The sequence below is a fragment of the Dicentrarchus labrax genome, unplaced genomic scaffold (assembly GCF_905237075.1).
Source record: "Dicentrarchus labrax unplaced genomic scaffold, dlabrax2021, whole genome shotgun sequence".
NCBI lineage: Eukaryota > Metazoa > Chordata > Actinopteri > Moronidae > Dicentrarchus > Dicentrarchus labrax.
The window spans coordinates 13,204,350-13,222,935 of NW_026136720.1; the positions used below are offsets into that span (position 1 = coordinate 13,204,350).

General features: G+C 40.4%; 1 protein-coding gene and 1 non-coding gene across 5 annotated transcripts in view; both read right to left on the reverse strand.

Annotated features, from left to right (window-relative positions):
- LOC127352945 (FERM domain-containing protein 5) overlaps window positions 1-15,878 on the reverse strand; it is a 59,655-nt gene extending 43,777 nt beyond the window's left edge. For 2 of the 4 annotated variants that reach the window (XM_051381857.1, XM_051381854.1), the window contains exon 1: window positions 15,470-15,878. In XM_051381857.1, coding sequence (XP_051237817.1) covers window positions 15,470-15,571 — 102 coding nt within the window. In that variant the 5' untranslated portion in view covers window positions 15,572-15,878. Of the gene's footprint in view, window positions 1-13,950; window positions 14,011-15,469 lie in introns of all 4 variants that reach the window. The other 2 variants (XM_051381858.1, XM_051381855.1) reach the window with 2 other exon arrangements.
- Window positions 15,879-16,989: 1,111 nt separating this feature from the next.
- Window positions 16,990-17,061, reverse strand: trnah-gug (transfer RNA histidin (anticodon GUG)). The gene has a single exon. It is a non-coding gene; the product is annotated as a tRNA-His (tRNA).
- Between the last annotated feature and the right edge of the window lie 1,525 nt (window positions 17,062-18,586).

Below are 18,586 nucleotides of genomic sequence, written 5' to 3' on the forward strand. Positions count from 1 at the left end.
CAAAGAGAAGAAGCCAGTCAGAGGTGCAAACCAGAGTGGTAGAAGATTCAAAATGTTTTGGCATTGCAGTTGGGAACAAAAGATGGTGGTATAGTTACTTGAATTCATCTAGAAGTGACCCAGAAATGAAAAGTGAAGTGTTTTAAGCTGCAGGTTGTATTACTCAACAGTGCAATTCTTAGCTTCCGTCTGCTGTTAGCAGTGCATGTTACAGAACAGCCCCCCCCACACTTTGCAGCTCTATAAGATTAATGATGATGTTGTTCCATTTAGGTGTAACAGAAAGTCATACCAGTGAGCCAGCATTTACAATTACACAGGCCCACATGGCAAGGTATGCAGCAATAATTACTGTTGTAATTTACGCCAGTGATTGGCAAGTCAAAACGTCTGTCATAAGAAAGGACTGAAAGAAAGGTTAATCAAAGAAAAAAAAAAAAAGTGCCCATCTTCCATAGCTCCGTCTTGTGTGCTTTGGTTCAGAGACAGGAGTCTTGGTGATAAATCAAATCAAGGTGATGTTTGCAGTGAATGAAGTGGGCAGTGAAGTATTGACTGCGAAGACTGGCCAACTGTCACAGAGCAAACAGGGCCTGACAGCTGGGTGGTAATTACTCCACCATTCGCAGAAGGGCACAGCCTTGGCAAAGACTCAAACGCTCATATTTTGCCCGCACTACAGTTCAAAAAGATGAAAGTTCAAAACTTGTGAAATATCAGAGATATGCTGATTTCTGCCAAATTAGCAATAACCAACCTTGGCTTTGGCCGAGGAGAAGTGGCCAACATTTATTTTCTTAATGTAACTGAGAGTGCATTATCCATTTGCTGTTAAAGAATAGTACTATCTGAATATCAAACATTCCCAGTATTCCATAAAAAAAAAAAACATAATTTATGGATTCATTCATCTATTATTTATCCGCTTGCAACTTTAAGAAACAGTCTGGCTGAGGCAATGATGTAATTAATGCAAAGGGAGGATGTGCCACATCATCTCACAATTTCATCACTTCCCTGGTGGCTGCCAAACCTGCTTTACTGTTGTTTGTTTTTAATGATGTCCCTGCGTAAAGATCAAAACTTTTCTGCAGTATGACTAAGAATCAACCTTACAGACCCTGGTGATAGAGGGATGAAAAGGCACACAGCTGATGCAGTAAATATAAGTCAACATTTTATTAAAGAAAAATGAATGTATTGAGGGCAGTTACACTAGATTTGTAGCTATAGCAAAGAATAACCCCAACTTGATTGTACCTCCAACAGACCACAGCACTCCTCACCCTGCTACCACAAAACATCATTACCAAGCCAGCAGCGACAGTTAGAGTCTGCTCCCACCAAAGGAGAGGGGTAATGGGATGTCCTGAAGGGCACTCCTGGGGGCTTTCTATAAAGCTGTGCTGCCACTCTTCAGTTAGCAACCCTCATTAATTATAGAGGCCAGTTAATGCCTACTGTATAAGAGGCGTTTCAGGAAAGCCCAAAGGAGCCGAGAATGAGAGGAATGGTCAATGAAGATGCTGCAGCAAAACTTAGCCATTCATTCAAGAGGGAAATCTGCCGCTCTGCAGAATGTGCTGAGTATAAACTGAGTCAAGCAACACCTATAAACCAAATATCCAGGAATAGAGCAACCTAATTAACATCAGTAATGTCTAGGTGTGACAATAGTGCTCTGAAAAGAGTTTGTTTTGCAAGTCAGACTACAAGTTGATCATACTACAAGATACCAGCATCTGTTTTCCTTACAGCATCAGACGATGCCTAATGCTCAAAGCAATTACCATATTTATTGGCCAAGCATGTTAACACACACAAGAAATTGGACCATGGTTCCCAGCAGCTCTCAGTATAAAGTACTTACAAAGCATGCTGAAAACATCTTATATCTATTCATGTAAACATCAATGTATTACAGTGGTGGAGAGAGCTCAATGCTCTGCAAGAAAATGCAAGCAAATAAACATAATACAAGCATATGAATAAAACATCTTCACTACTTTGACACATACATCGCATCCAGAAAAAAACAATGCAAATAAATAAAACACGAGCAAAAAGAGACATTTCCGAATTTGAACAAAAGAACAAGTGCAGCATAAAGAAGTGAAAATGCAAATACAGAAAACGAGCAAACAGAGAAACGCTGCATGTCAACACAATAGAAACTTTGAGTAAAAATAAAACCCATGAACATGATAGTTATTAGAAAGAGTGCAATAGTACTAACATTAGGTGTATAGCCAATATCTCCAGTAATATCAGAATGTTAAATCTGTATTTGCATCACATTTCTTTATGTCGCATTTATGGTGTCAAAGTGGCAAAAGTGTTTCTTAATTTACTTGTTTGTGTCAGTTTGTTTGTTTTGCAGCTTTACTGCTGATTAGATGTTTGTTGTGTTGCATCTTATTTATGCTGTTACGTCATGAGTGCTGTCATTGGATCAGCCTAAAAAAAAAAAAAACAGCAACTGGAGCAGCTGCTTTGAGCCTTGTTGTAGAAGGCCACAGGCATCATATTATGCAACAAGGTAAACTTTTAAGACTCCTTTGGCTTGAAAGGCAATAAAATTGTAGCACGGTATGAGCAACGCAATCAATCCAACATATATATCACAAATCTTCCCAGAGCGCTTGTACGCAGGGGACCAACAGATCAGATAATGATAGTCACAGAATGTGTTCATGATTCATTAGCTCTGCATTGTGCTTGAGGCAGCATGTGGGCGGAGGTGGCTAGGCCAACTCCTCTGTAGAATTTATTCTCTGTACCTGCACTGAAGAATGACTTGTGCTAAAAATAGCTAAGCTCACCACAAACTGGACCACAGCATCATCAGTGTCCCAACAGCCCACAGGATACTTAATTGATCTCTGTATTGATTGGACTGATCCATACTTACTGTAATTGCATTTCAATTAGGACAGCTCCTATGATACATGAAGGGTTATGATCTAGCAAAACAAGCCCTGTTTCCAATTTAGATTTATAGCTGTGCTTCATAATTATCATAACAACTTTGGCATATCATATATAAGAGAACAAAAGCTGAATATTTAATCTAGTCTAATATTATGCAAACAGAAACACAGGAGAAGATGTGTGAGGGGTTTTTGTACTGTCCTCTTACTATTTCATATTATATGAAACTCTACTAAGGCGTTTCTTCTATTGCACTTTATACGCAACCAAAGAGGCCTGGGGCAAACAATCACTCTTTCCTTCCAAATGAGTTGGGAGACTGACATGCTGGGTAGCTGTGCAAACAGCCCCTTTATTCCCTTCAGCAGCACCTGTCTCCCACCCTGGGGACAGTGGGGAGCTCCATGAACACCATTTACTGAGAGGAAAGCACCACTGTTGAAACAATCCCCTCCAGACTACTATTCTGCTGCCATATGGCACACCTCTGTCTGTGTACTCAGCCAAAACAAAGACACAGAGCTGCGACCAAAGCCTAAATTATTTCCTGAGGTCTTTGTACAAATTCTGCAGTTTTTCAGTACCATCACAGCTCATATCATATGCACACCACACACAATGAGACAAATAAGAAGATTTGTCTACAGATTCATTTTGCAGCCAAATGCAGTCATGTTTTCATCTAAACGGCATTTTTCATCTCAGTGTTTTGTCACATGGTCTTCAAGTATTCAATAACATCAAAGTTACATTAGAAAGCACAATACACTAAGCATGTGCATGCCACAAAAATGGACACTCTTAAGATGCTGGTGTTATTTTTTGGCCAGACTCTAGGGATAGCAAGGGACCACCACTTTGGTTTAACTGAAATATCTGAATATCTACTAGAAGACTAGCTTCATGGTTCCCACATGATGTACCCTACTGGCTTTGGTGATCCCCTGACTTTTCATCTAGCGCCATCATAAGGTCAAAATTGCAATGTGCCCAATACTTTGATTTGTGACCAGACTTGCAAAAACTAATGACACTCCTTCCAGCCTCAGGTGTATTTTGTGTTTAGTGCTAATTCGCTACTGTCAGCACGCTAAAATTTCTAATCTAAGATGGTGAACATGGTGAGCATTATTCCTGTTATACCCGCATTGTCATTAGGTTTTCATGCTAGCATTAGCATTTAAGTTAAAGCATTGCTGTGCCTAAGTACCAGAGGTGCTAGCCTAGCTGTATACTCTTAGACTCACCATACAAAAAAGTTTGTACTTCCTTTTCATGGATTCTGCAATGTTGTAAATGCCACAAGAATTTTTACTTTCCCATATTGTTGGGTTGTTGAGGTATATACACTATGCAACCAATATGGCTTTTAAGTACCATTATCCCATATCCAGTTCTTACAAAGATGTATCTTAAAGACAATTCTGGCATCAGACTCTAGTCACTGAGAGGTCTCAATCTGGTTAGAAATACAAAGACAAAACACAAGAAAGGACACAATAGCAGCAAGTCATCTGTAGTTTTAGATATCAGAGAGCAGGGAGTGTATCTGATGGCTCAGAAGATATCAGATGCTCTATTCAGTCAGTCATGACATAAACACCCCCAGAGAGACATTAACAGTGACAATCATATGCACAACTGTTAAACCCTAAACCCATGTCACTACCTGGCCTGAAAACCCATTTTCCTCAAGACAGCAGTGCAGTTATTCAGTGCTTACGCTGTTCCTAATGTGATTTTCTTGTGCTAGATGTGGGAATAGTCTCCTGTTACAATTACAAACATTATACGACACAGAATGGAATTTTCTGAACCAAATGAAAAGATGCCTGTGATTGAGTCTGCTTTGTGCTCACTCTCCACTATGGTCACTGAGGCATGCAGTCAAATGGATACAGAGAGCACTGAGGAGAGGAGAGGAAAGGAGAGGAGATATCCAAAATACAAGTCTCTATCTTGGCTTGTTGTCTAACATATTCAGACACACAACCTAATGAACCAAGAATAATGAGAATGTTTTTCCTAAACTGATTTCCAGCAGTTGTTGTGGCCTGTGAGGACACCTGGGAAATATGTTGTGACAGGCAGTGGTTGTTCTGGTCATTGAGACTGACCTGGCTGGTTTCCAGGCTGCCACAGGAGTAATTTAGAGAAGTAATGTGATAATGGTATAAATTACCTATGGTTTCTCTTTATGATGCTGTTATGTAATGGCTAGGAAATCTCTTACTAAGCCTTAGATCTGAAATAAAGTAATGGGGATGAAACTAATTCCCTAATTTTCATCATCATTTTTTTTTTTATTCAATAATTGTTTATTTTATAAAATTTAAAAAAAGTACTTTCAAAAGCCCAAAGTGACATTTTCTAATTGCTTTTATGGTCTGACCAAAAGTCCCATGCCAAGATATATTTTGGTATACAATCACATAAGACAGGGAATTGCAGCACATTCTCATATTTGAGAAGCAAAAACCTACAAACATTTGGCATTTTTGTTTGAAAAGTGACTATATAAATCAATTATCAAAACATTGTGTCAATAAAATAATCTATGAATTGACTAATTAATTGTTCCAGCTGCTACCTGCAGGCAGTGTATGAGCCTTATTCAGGAGAAATAAAGAAGCACCAGCAACATTGCTGTTTCCCAACAGCCAATCATGTTACAAGCCATCTTTTCTGACTTCATTAACAAGACAGCATGACAACAGTGGTGTTAATGGAACAATCACACAAAGCACACAAAACACTCATTTTTTTAAGATTTGCGAAGGCTCCTAAAACCTAAAAATACCTTAAAAAATGAAATAAAATAAAATAAAATAAAACAAAATTAGCCCATTGGTGTTTATTAAATTACTACAAGCATCTAGAATAAATGTACTATTTGCAAACTAAACACAGCTTCATCTATTTTAAACATGTCAAAAAAAGACTACTGAGGCTAACCTTTGGCTGCAGCAGAAGCAGAAATTTATGGTACATCAGCTGAACTATAAAAAACACTGTTGCAGACGTACATGTCAACAAGGAGCAAGTGATAATCCAAGATAGCTAAGGGCAACAGCGCCTGTAGATGCCTGCCCTTGTAGTAAGTGTTGCTAACAAATGCTAAACAAACAAAACGGTGTAATGGGAGAACCTTTTCCCTCATTTATTATATTAAAAAACTAAATATCATTACAAACTGGACACAAAGATGTTGTAATGGCAAACACTACACTACTGTTACTTTTTTTAAATTAAAACTCATTTGTTGAATTGAACCTGCAGTGGACAGCTGGCTTTGTGTCTGTGGCTTGTTGTGTATTTCCACTGGCCAGCCTCTTTGTCTCCTGTATGTGTTCATCTATCTCCTCTCCAGAGACACTCATCTCTTCTGACTGCTGCGCTGACACACACACAAAGGAAAAGGAGACGGATTGCATGCACAAATAGCCGTTAGTGTAATCTGCAGGCCCAGACACACGTGGAACAACGGGAGCCACCCAAGCATTTATTTGATTGTAAGATGGAATAAAACATTGACTGATGGATGATATGGGATTCAAATATATATGCACAGACACGTACACAATGCAATGCAGTGCTAACACACACACACACACACACACTCACGCACACAAATAATGACTCTCATAAAGCAACTCAGTCATTTATCTACCCAGGAAAACACAACTCCTTCTCAGGAGGAAAATTATCCAGAGTGGGTGGCAAATGAGACTTAGATGAATTAAACATTCAAAGGGTGATTTTTCAAGTCTAAATACCAAAAACAACCAGCCCGCCTCGTCTTATTGCACCAATACACACGGCTCTCTTCAAGCTCCTCTGCTCTCTGCCTTTCTCAATTTCATAAGCGGATTTGTTCAACTCTGCGCTGCGGTACACCTGAGAGACAGCGTGTCTTGTCACTCTTTTGAACAGAGAGATGAAAGACAGTAAAGAAGAGCAGGAGTGAGATGTTCCGCAGAGAACAGAACTTGTTTTTCTTAGTGCAGCCCTCTTTACAGCCATCTAGCCACATCTGTAAGATGACCAATCAGCTGCCGTACTGCTGGTTAAACTGTTGCTGCTGCCCATGATTATTATTATCATTATTATTATTGTTTGTGCTGGTGTTAAAACAATGGTAATTTGGCACTAAGGAGCTAAATGTGTGCCAACAAAACACGACCCACATTACCAGCGGGAATTATCAGTGCAAATCAAATCAAGTCATATTCTACCTGTAACGCCTGTATTTCTTGATGGATTGGACCACTTATACTTGTTCACACTAGGCACCAATGTGCCAATATGATATACCAGATCATGACAGCACCGATACCGGCATGATTAGGTAGACTGGGTATTTACCATGGCATGACCCATCCACATTAAATGACATTATGCTTTTGTGTATCACACCCCTCTTGGCAAACCAATATTGCGCGTGAAATCAGACACCAGTCATTTCTGAGCTGCCAGAAGCTGGTACACCGTCATTAAACACATTAAACACTGCTAAAAACATGGAACTTATATGCACTATTTAGTCCGCTGCTGAACTTCTCAACCCCGTCTCCATGCTTTACACTTATGTTTTATTTATGCATGTCTGGTAGAGTTAACTGCTTTTTAAAGACAGAACAATGTACAAAGTGGATACGGAGCTTACATTAGGTACTGTTTATATAAGAAGAAATTAAGCTATTACCAAACAGCAATTCTGTATGCTGAATGCACAGCCTAAAGGACTTGACAGCTCTTTGTTTGAGGATCTTTTTACCTTTTATCTAATACATTATGTGTGACATTATCCAGCCAACACAAATTCATCATAAGTAGTAATACCTCAATCTTATGAAGCTAAATTCCTGAGGGACAGGATCTGTGAATCGAGTTCTATTTAACCACCAATCTAGTTTATATGAACGTTGAAAAGAGGAGGCTACAGTCAACCCTGGAATTAACCTTGGCCTGATCAAAATCCCAACTCTATTATGAGCTCTGATGTTTTGTTCCCCAGAGTGAGAATACAATACAACATTTTTAATTAGAGAATATCAATAGCAATCAAGTAATGTTTATTAATTGTATGTGCAATGGCTTTCTTGTTTATTTGAAAGGCAAAGCAGGAACATGTATAATGCCACTGCTGGAAGACAGCGATAAACTCATTGTCACTATGCCCTGAAAAACAGCAACGACCACACTGAAAACATTACAGAGGTAAGATCCCACAGAGCACATTGAGTAGGTAAATCTGCTGAAGAGACAAATAAGGGATAAGACACTGAGGAATGGATGAAGGGAGAGGGAGATGGAAGAAGAGGGGGAGGAACGGCAATCATTAGCTCAGAAAACCCTGCAGTGAGGCTGTGTGCAGCAGAACCACAAGCTTGATGATACAAACAGAGAAAGAGGTGACCCGTGGAGCAGATGAGGGTGCGATGAAAGAGAGAAATAGCAGGAGGACAAAGGGGAGAAATGTGTCTCATAAATAAAACGGCTCACTCTTTCTCTTGAGAAATACTCCCTTGCAGGACATCAAACTTAAGTGATGCTATGAAGACTGAACTGAGAGTTGAAGATTAAATTAATCTCTCTACCTCACTCAATATCAGTACTTGTCTGACTTCCACTGCTCTGTTTGGCTGGTTGGCTAACAGAAGAGTGTCACGGCTGTCAGACCACATCTGATATCAGTTCAGCACCTGGTCTGAGTGCTGATGACACCCACATTATTATTAATCTCCATCACAAAGGAACTTTTGTATTGGGAAGCGTGACCAAGGATAATTCACAAGTAACAACATTGTTGGTCCGACAGAGACTAAATGCATGCATGCTCTGATTTTATTACCATGAAAAACAAAATCCCACATAGCTGATAATAGAATAGGAATCTAAATTTACACAAAAATACTGCAGATGGATAAATTCTCAGCCTGCTGTTGGTCAACAAAAAGTGCAGTTCTGCTGTTTTTCTCGCGGAGTGTAGTAGTACGAGCATATCCCTGTGTTTCCTCATTAGTCTGCAGAGGCACAGGGCCTTGAAGTACAGAGCGAGACAAAGGATGAATTCTCTCATACAGCAGAGAGCCCCGAGGCCCAAAGACAAACAGGATCACAGCGTTGAGGAGGACGTATAGAGAAGAGAGGACAAAAAGTAAAGTCTGACTATGGACAGCAGCACACAGCGACATTAAAACTTTTGGAAAGGCACACAGGTCAGTAATACAGCTGCTAAAGTAAAACAATCACATCATAATAAATAGTAAATAATCAATCCGAACACTCATTAGAAGTTTTTGTAGAAAAATCTTCCTAAACAGCGTATTCTGGGACGTGTGAAATCCCTAGACTAAAATTAAGAGACAACAATGAGGCAAAAAAATTTATTCCAGTTATATCAGTTATATCACTGCTGATACAAAATCCCATTTTTGTGCCCTCCATTAGCAGCTGTCTGGAAAGCTGCGATTAAGCATGCTGGGGTCCCAAAACAAAAACATTCGGCCAGTTACACAACAAAAATAGCTTTGCCCAAAAAGTGTCTCATTATAAAACATAACCCAGTATCCAATATTAACCAAGCTTGTTACGTTGTCATCCTTCAGTAAATGCTGAGCCCGATATAACATGGCAATTAAAATTCTGTTTGATACCAAATTGAGCTCACAAACTTTCGAGGTCAGCGTTTGAAAAACACTCTTATCTGATTAACTCTCTGGCTTGAGGTGGCGCATCATTCCTGTGCATCATAACTGCAGGTTACAAACACCCTTCATTATCTGTATCTGATCAAAACTTAGCTCCACACTGGTTTCCCCCCTTTTAAATTAGTTAAGCTATATATCCAAGGCTCTCCCTTTCCCCACCAAGAACTGCACTATGTTAACTCGTTTATGAGGGCACTGAAGTATATAAATATCACCAACAAGCTGTGCAATCTGTTTGCATTACTATGGCTGTAGGCTGTCTCCTTTTAAAGTGAAGCTTGGCCTGGTGGGGGAACAGGATCATCGACACTGCTCTGCTCTTATCTGTCCACTTCTCTAATTAGCAGAGCAGTCACCACAGGAATATATTGCTTTGGTAGGGGGAGTTTAATATTCATGTTTCCAGGTGGAGCATAACCTCAGGCCCCCTCTCTGTTTCTCTTTGTCACACAATACATCCCAGACAGCACAATGGAGGGCTCAGCAGACTGCTACCGACACACTGACAGGCTGCCTGCCTGCTCTCCATCCAGCCCACACACACACGCACAGACACACACACACACACACACACACACACACAAAGAGACACTGGGGAATATGAGAGGGCCATTTGGTGAGAAGAACCCAAACAAGCTCTGCACCCACATTTAGTGGCCTCAGCATCCTGATACAACAGTGCAACACATCAAAAGAGCTGATGACATTTCTGAGAGAGTAAAGTGTTAATGCGCGTGAGCTCATGTTTCAACGAGTGCATAACAAAAGAGTCATTTGGCATCTCGTCTTCAGCTAAACTCTTTCATGAATCCTGGGTCAGGCAAAGTTTAATTTCCCTGTAATACGCTGCTGGAAAATCAGAGCTGGGAGTGAGACAGCAATGAAACGCAAGGGTGAAGATTAAGGACCACATCCAAAGGCAGCAACAGAGCAGCAGCCCTTTGGAACCTTGACCCGATGCATCAGCCTTTTCATTATCAACAAGACGTGACTGTTAAAGTGTAACTGGCAAGTGGCTGCTACCACATATCAAATACCCATGAAGGAGATTGGAGAGGGCTGTGAAGCCGGGTCTGTCCTGCCCTGCTCTGCTGTTTAGATAGATAGTCGCTACAGTGATGTAATCCTTAATCGCAACCAGCCATGCGCCACAGGTTCAGCCAATCGTGATGCTGCTGCGCAGTGATGCTGGTAAACACAAGTGACGTTCTCCTGAGGTTACTCCTCATGAAACATTCAAACCTAGCACACATTTTAATCATTCATATGAAGCAAAGCAACAGTGTGTCAGCCAATGTGAGCTCTGAACACACACACCTGCACACAGACACACACAGAAGTATGCACTTTTTTAACCAGGGCTGACTTGTTGTATATAGATAGATATATAGATACTGTAAGGACACTTCTCAAGGGCCTGACAGTGTAAAGTCAGCAAAGACCTGCAGTCACCAGGGATCCCTGAGGTGTCACACAGGACACTGGAGCTATAACTGTAACAACTATATGATAAAACATGTTTCCTCTGACCTTGAGTCACAATTATTTTGACGAGAATGTTTTGTTTATATATATATGAGTATACTGAAATACAATGAGGCAGAAAGCAATGACAAAACACAAGTAACTCACTGAAAACATAAACAGTGGAAATCCATTGCACTTAAGAGCTGGTTATCCAGCCAACCTTAATATGTTTTTGATAGCAAACAAAATTACTATCTCACATAGCAGTGAAATTGCAGATTGCAACTAACTGAACACTGCTCGCGCTGGTATTTAACAACCTGGGAATGATAACGGGCTGTGAAGTGTGTAGGAGAAAAACTACGGTGGCCGCGAAACCGGCTCAACATGGCGGACTCCATGAAAGGCAACCCGCAACATCTGTAGATATCAATAACTAATTCTAAGGTAATGAACACAAAAGGATTTCTATATTCAGGTGATTATACACACACTTACAACACACTACACTACACTACAACACAATTTTACTAAGGCAACAGTATTGACGGCCTCTTACATGTTAAAGGAAAGAAGGATTTTACCAAAAAACATGCTTATACTTCTCAAAATAAGGCATCACCGCTAGTAGGAAAAGCAGGTTCAGCTTATAACAGGTGTTATTAATAACAGTAACAATGGCTGTTCTATTCAAGTGTGGGATAATTGAGTAAGTAAGATAGTTTGACCATGAGTCAGCATGCCCAACACCAGGACCCTGTAGCAGCGAAATGGAATTCAGCAATCATTACTTTTATTATTTACATGTGTGCTTTTCCTACTGTGATATGTCAACATGGCTTACTAGTACCAACACTTAGGCATTATATCTGCACTAGTATGGAAAGATTTTAAAAGATACCCAGCCCTAAAAGCACTTATCCAATATTCCAACAAATATTCATGTAGGCTTTAACACCACGCACAAAGTATCTGTGACGATTATGAAATCACAGGAGGTACAAGACTGAATGTGTGTCAGGGGAACAGTGGGACAGTCCCAAGCTTGTCCTGGTTGGTGTGGGCATGGCGTCAGTCACCTCAGTGCCCTCCAATGATTTTCCTGGGGGTGCTAACGACAGAGTCTTTGTCAGGGCTTTTGGAAGGGGAATCCTGACCAGTGAGTGATCTCACATTTTGTCAAGAGTAACTGTGGAGTCACCGTAGCAACAGCTGAGAACCTGGCACCATGCTTTAGAGTAAAGCACCCCTCAATACACTCACACAGGCTCCCATCCCCCGACAGTCTCCCCACCAAGATGTCAGCAGACCTCAGACCTCATAGCAATAGTGAAAGGGCAGAAAGTCCCACACTAACTCTTTATTTATTTATTTATTTTTTTACATTTTTACTATTGATTTTTAGTGACACTGCCCTGAAAGTTGATGGTTGGGGTTTCCTCAAACAAAACCCAAGGGTAATTTCAGGTTTCACAGGGTTGGAAGCCAAAAATAGAGAGGAGCCATATCACTGTGCTGACAGTCATTCAATAAATCTGTTATTAATTAGAAGCACATCCACAAAACATTGGAGGTTTCCAGAGCGTGTAACAGATCTAGACTAGAGAAAGAGGAAATAGGTATGATTTACGTCTTGCATCATCAAATTTCTTCATTGAAGTATTTGAAGCATAATAATCAGCAAAAACCTGAGACAATCCAAATCCTCAGAAACAACAGGACTTGGGTGAAAGGGAGCTTAAACACACCCTACTCTTTTCTATAGAGCAGAACAATCCTTTTAGGGATAAACAATAGTTTCCCCATGTCTGTAGAGGCTGTCTTTCTCGCTGTCTTTCTGTCTCCTCTCCCCACACAAAATTCACAATACCTTTTCAACTGTTTCAATGTGACAACAGACATACAAATACTCTAATAACAGAAATCCAGAAGGAATATCCTGGCAACTGCCTACATAACATATATTCATGTTTGAGGCATCTTTTTATGTACAAGCTGGGAGAAAGAACTTTCAAAGTAAACTCGGGATAAACAACCTGCATTTAGATGCCTTAGACTCATCAATAATGCATCTGACAGAACTAGATAAGAATAATGTTTGGGTTTTTGCTTCAGGAGCAGACCCACAAACAATTGAGGGTCAATGCTGTATTTATAGTGTCTTGTGAATCCACTTGGTCTTTTCTTCACACTTGATTTATCTGTTATTCGGACATGTAAATGATAAAAATATGAGGCACTGCTGAAGTCTCAGTCTGCCTCTCTGCCGCAGCATTGCATTAAAATCAGAGAGCAGAAGGGGCCTCAGGGCAATAGAGGATTTCAGGCACTTCCATCAACCTGCAACTAAATGAGAGCTAAATCTACAGGGCTGTGTCATTATGAGTGCTCACTTCTTCCTCCCCCAAACATAGTGGGAAGATCTATAATTCATTAAAGCAAAACTTAAGTTACAGCTGCCACTGCTTTAAAATGGACACATTTTCTGCCCTTCTTCTAAAAAGCCCTCAATGCTCGGCTGCGATGCATGCATATTTTGTGTTTCTAATTTCTGCTGAGGATATTTTTTTAGCAGAAGGTGGCTTTATTAGCACAAATACCACGGTGATGTCCCTGTCACTGAAGAAGTTGATTCCCTCTTCAATGTCAGAGGAAGTAAAGTGGCTAACGCATGTCAGGGACAAATTTTGAGCCATTAAATTGTTTGGGGAAGGGATCAGAGTGCAATTGAAACAGGATAGGAAGGTGAAAAAGAGAAAGAGGGAAGGACAGAAACACATAGTGAGGTAGAGAAAGCTCATGAGAGACTGAGAATATATGACCTAGTTATGCCTCTTACTTTGCATTCCCTAGTCTAGGTGTCCTGGTATCCAGGGTGATTTTGGGTTTTGCCAGAAGCCTGAAAGGAAGGAAGGGCAAAGTTTGAACTACATTAGGAAAAACGCTCCAGCGGTGTGTGGCTAGTCAGGTAAATTAGCCTGTTCCCTCCCAGGGCCAGGTTAGACATAAAGATAGTCAGGATGCCAGACAGTCACAGCAGAGCCAGAGCATTCTCCTCTTTCACTCCACTCCCCTCCTTCCAGTCTGCTGACGTCAGCCACCCAGACCACACGACTCTGCTGCAAACAGCACACCTGCTGGCTTCACAGTCCATCTGGCCCAGCTCCATCTCTGGCTCAGCTCTCCAAGCAGAAATGCAGGTCTGTTTACAACCTGGGCACACAGTCACGATCCTACAGTAATTGCAGTATCTATTTCACGCCCGCTCGTGGGAGAACAGAGGAGCACTTGCAGTATCGCCAGCTAATGATAACAAATATCAAAGTGACAAGAATAATTTATGTTTTATTAATATTTTACACTGCAGGTTACATGTTTTCTCGGCATGTCATGGGGCGTCTTTAATGCTATATGTAGATATAATCTACATGTTGCCGACTAGTCAGGGAATTCTCTAAGGGTTTCCTTTAACCCCTCTCCTACAACAGTACAGCACCTACAAAGGGAACAATTTTGTTTTGTAATTGATGTGACAGGCCCTCTCTTTTTATGAAATCAGCATGAACATAAAACTGCACAATCATCAAAGCAATGCTTGTAGTGCCAAGACAAAAGAGAGAGAAAGTCATTTTTAATATCAGGGCCTAGTTCTGTTGTCATCTTTACAAACAATGTCTCAGCTGTCAATATCCAATACAAAATTATTTTTTTCCCAATGTGGTAAATGATCATTTTTAATAAAAAAAATAAAAAAAATACCATACACATAACATCCAATCCTGCATCAAAATCACGTAGCACATTTAAGCTACTCCTCTACCAGTTTGGGATCAACAAGGGCTACATTGTGTAACTTAGTAGGCATGTTTTCCAGAGCAGCAATGGGATACCCCATGTGCATTATTGATGTCACAGGTTCAAGAGAAACTGCATAAGCAACAACACTAAATGATGACTCAACAAGAAATAATCAAGCAAGAAACACTACGGCTACCTTAAGCTAAGAGACACACATGTGCTTATGTGTTTTTTTTGACATCCCAACAACCTAAGCTTGAAGAAATGCCATGTCCTGCCACCAAATTCACTCATGTATTCTGGCAATAGAGGGTCATGTGAAGGAAATGCATTCCCCCCGAATCCTCCTCCTGCTATTTGTAATGACAGAAATAACTCAACACATTTCTATTCGGGGTCTATAATGTCTCTTGGAAGACACCAGCAACGGGACATGCAGGCACTGGCTTGCCCCTCTGCTCAAACACTCGCGTTTCTTTTCTGTCTGCCAGGTCAGACACAATTGCTGCGCTATTCAGAGCTCTGCGGAGTGAACAAACTGTGGTCGACAGGTGACTAACCTGAATGGTGCACGTATATTCCGTATCGTCCAGCAGTCTCACGGTGCAGCTGTATTCCCGCTCAAGATTCCTGATGCTGCCACTCATGAATCGGCTCAACATCTTCTCGGAGAATCGCTGCTCTGCGTCTAGGACCAGAACAATAAACTCAACACCAGCGTGCAAGTGAATGTCACATTGACCACAATCCCCGGTCCCCTACACGACCAGCAGCCACGGTTTTAGCCGCCGAGGCGTGCACCATTGTTGTCCCGTTAAGTTTTCGTGCAAGTGGGCCCGTGCTACGAGCAGAATCCAAGGATGCCCGCATCCAGATCCAGAGGCAGCTGCTTAAAACCCCCGTTGTGTTGTCTGTGGTAGAGCCGAGGATTATCTCTCACCATTCACCGCCGCCACTTGAGCGAGCGGGCGGGTCCCAACGAAAACTGACGTCAAAGTGAACCAACTGGGTGTGTGGCATTTTCTCTGCACTTTAATATCCAATATTGTTTCTCTTACATCGCGATTTGTCCTGACACACAGCTTCCCAGTTCCAGAAAATATCCCAAATTGCCTCTTATTTGTGAAATATTTATAATGCAAAACTACTGCAGTGCATGTGCATCCAATACAGAAAAACCCAGGATAGGCTTTTTGGGACGAGAGGTAGGGGGTGTGATTACGCCTAAATACTCTATATATTATATATATATATTATATATTATCTAGCTCCGGCTCCAGAAGCAATACCTGATTAAAAAATATGCAGCACTTGATGGCTTCAATGTCAATTCTTTGCAAAGAAGCCAAAACCAGTGCCACACTGACCTATACCGCTGGTCTCAAGTGACCTCTGCACTCTGATGAGTTTGTAGTGTTTTCAAACTTAGGGTAAGCCCCTCTGAAAGGGGGTGGGGGGGGCAAGGCATTATTTTTATTTTTACTATTCCTGTCATAGTGGGTGAATATTGAATGTATTCGACTGCCACCTGCAGGCCAGTCGTCGTTAGTGCGCTTTAAACAGCCATCAGTGGACCCCAGAGGAGGAAAATTGTCAGTTTGGTATAAGGACCCTCGGGGGTCTCTGAGAGGAGGTGGAGGATCTCCAGAAAAATTAACAACCCTGTAATGTTATATTCTGTGTGTGTACAGGCTGTAAAAAAACAAAACAAATTTCCTCAATGGAGGACAATAAATCTATCTATACAGTAGGCTATAATACAGCATTAAAGAATGGCTTCTTTATATTCATTATAGGCCTAATTCATAGCTATCATTAGATTCAAATCTCCCCCCTCATGTTCAAACTAACATTACACGTAATCTAAAGAGTTAAACATTATGATTAGAGTTTACCAAATTTTCTCAAACAGAAAACACTATTTATGGTTGAGGAGTCAGACGTGAAAAAAATCCAATGTGTGTATTAAAGCATACCACATTTCACATAAAATTGGTATAATATTGTGTCGGCGGTCGAAATACTGTAATATTGAATACATTAAATCCAAAACAGCGGCCCTTCAGATGTGCTGAACTCTTGCCGTGACCCGGATTCGAACCGGGGTTGCTGCGGCCACAACGCAGAGTACTAACCACTATACGATCACGGCGAGCTAACTGGGACTGGTGTGGCAAGCGAACGGTTTCTCTTTAAGAGTGATGCGTGCCATCAGATACTGCCTACGATATTATGAAAGGAGGAAGCGTTAAGGTCTGTTCCCTTGCAGAAAAATAAATAAATCCATTGTAACGGAAACGGTTGAGGCTGTAGAAAATGAAGCAGGACTTGCAAAGTTTAGATCCGTAGTTAACGGTAGTTAGGTTAGGTTAGCAAGTTTATTTAGATCTCACTAACTTAACCTAATAACAATGGACTAAAATTGATAACTTTATTTTGTCTGCTGGACATTTTTAATAAGCTAGTAAAGTGCAAACAACAAGGCTGTTCTTACAGTAGCGTTAAATAATATCTTCTCGACATAACGTAGACGCTAGCCTGACACTGTAAAATGCTATAAGTAACTTTTGCACTGTGTGCTAACTATAGTTAGATCTTACTGTGACTTACAGCAGTGGTTCCCAATCTTCTTCCTTTAGAGACCCCCTTTTCTATCATTTAGTAAACTGATGACTATGTGTCTTATTTTATGGATATTTCATATTATATTCAAAACTGTACAATGAACTCAAATAGTGAATTTTGTATACAATTATTTGTCTTTTTAATGTATTTTTTTTAACAATCAAACATACTTAATAGGCTTCTTTCTTGACAAATTAAGTGTTTTCACGTCCCTGGAGCTTGGCCATTGTTCTATTAGACAATTCACATTTACTTTTCTTAACAGAAGTGAACCAAATACTAATATATAGGCTTATTGTGTATATATTTCAAGTTTTCTCACACCCCTTAGAATTAAAAGGCCTTGCAACTGGGCCCACAGATTGAGAAGATTTAGTTTTCTCTCTCTAGCCTGATTGTGATGGATAGAATAGCCTGGAAACCAGTATCTTGTGAATTACTGATTATTTACCCTCATACATACATCAAAACTTGTATATAATACCTACACTGTTGGATCCAACAATAGGCTTAAAGGTACCACCTGTGCAGACTGAATCTGTAAATCTGGTCTATTTTATGTGGATTAATCTTGCCTCCCTCGTCTCTCTAACCAGTTTTAACCAAAAGCTTACTAAGTTTTTATTACAAAATGTTCTTGCTACAATGCACAATTATTTGTGTTAATTAGTTTCTGTGCTCATTTAACCCTTCTGGTTAATATGTGGAAATGAGCTCTTATCCTGCATAATTTGTTTTTGTTTTGTAATATGTTGTTGGTAATTGGCACTCGACTTGAAACTTGGCTGCCCTCTTGGCCAGGTCACCATTGAAAAAGAGGTTTTATCTCAACCTGATTAAATAAAATAAGACTAAATATCATAAACCAATAATAATACACCTGATCTATGATGACAAAGATACAGAAAAATAGAAATGCATGGTAAAAATAGCATATTGTCAATATTTTAGAGACCCCCCCCCAAAGTTTCACGAACCATGTTTTCAGGGAAGCTCATGTGTTATTAAGAGGGGCCAAGCTCCCCCTGGCTCGCCTGTTGTTTGCGCCCTGC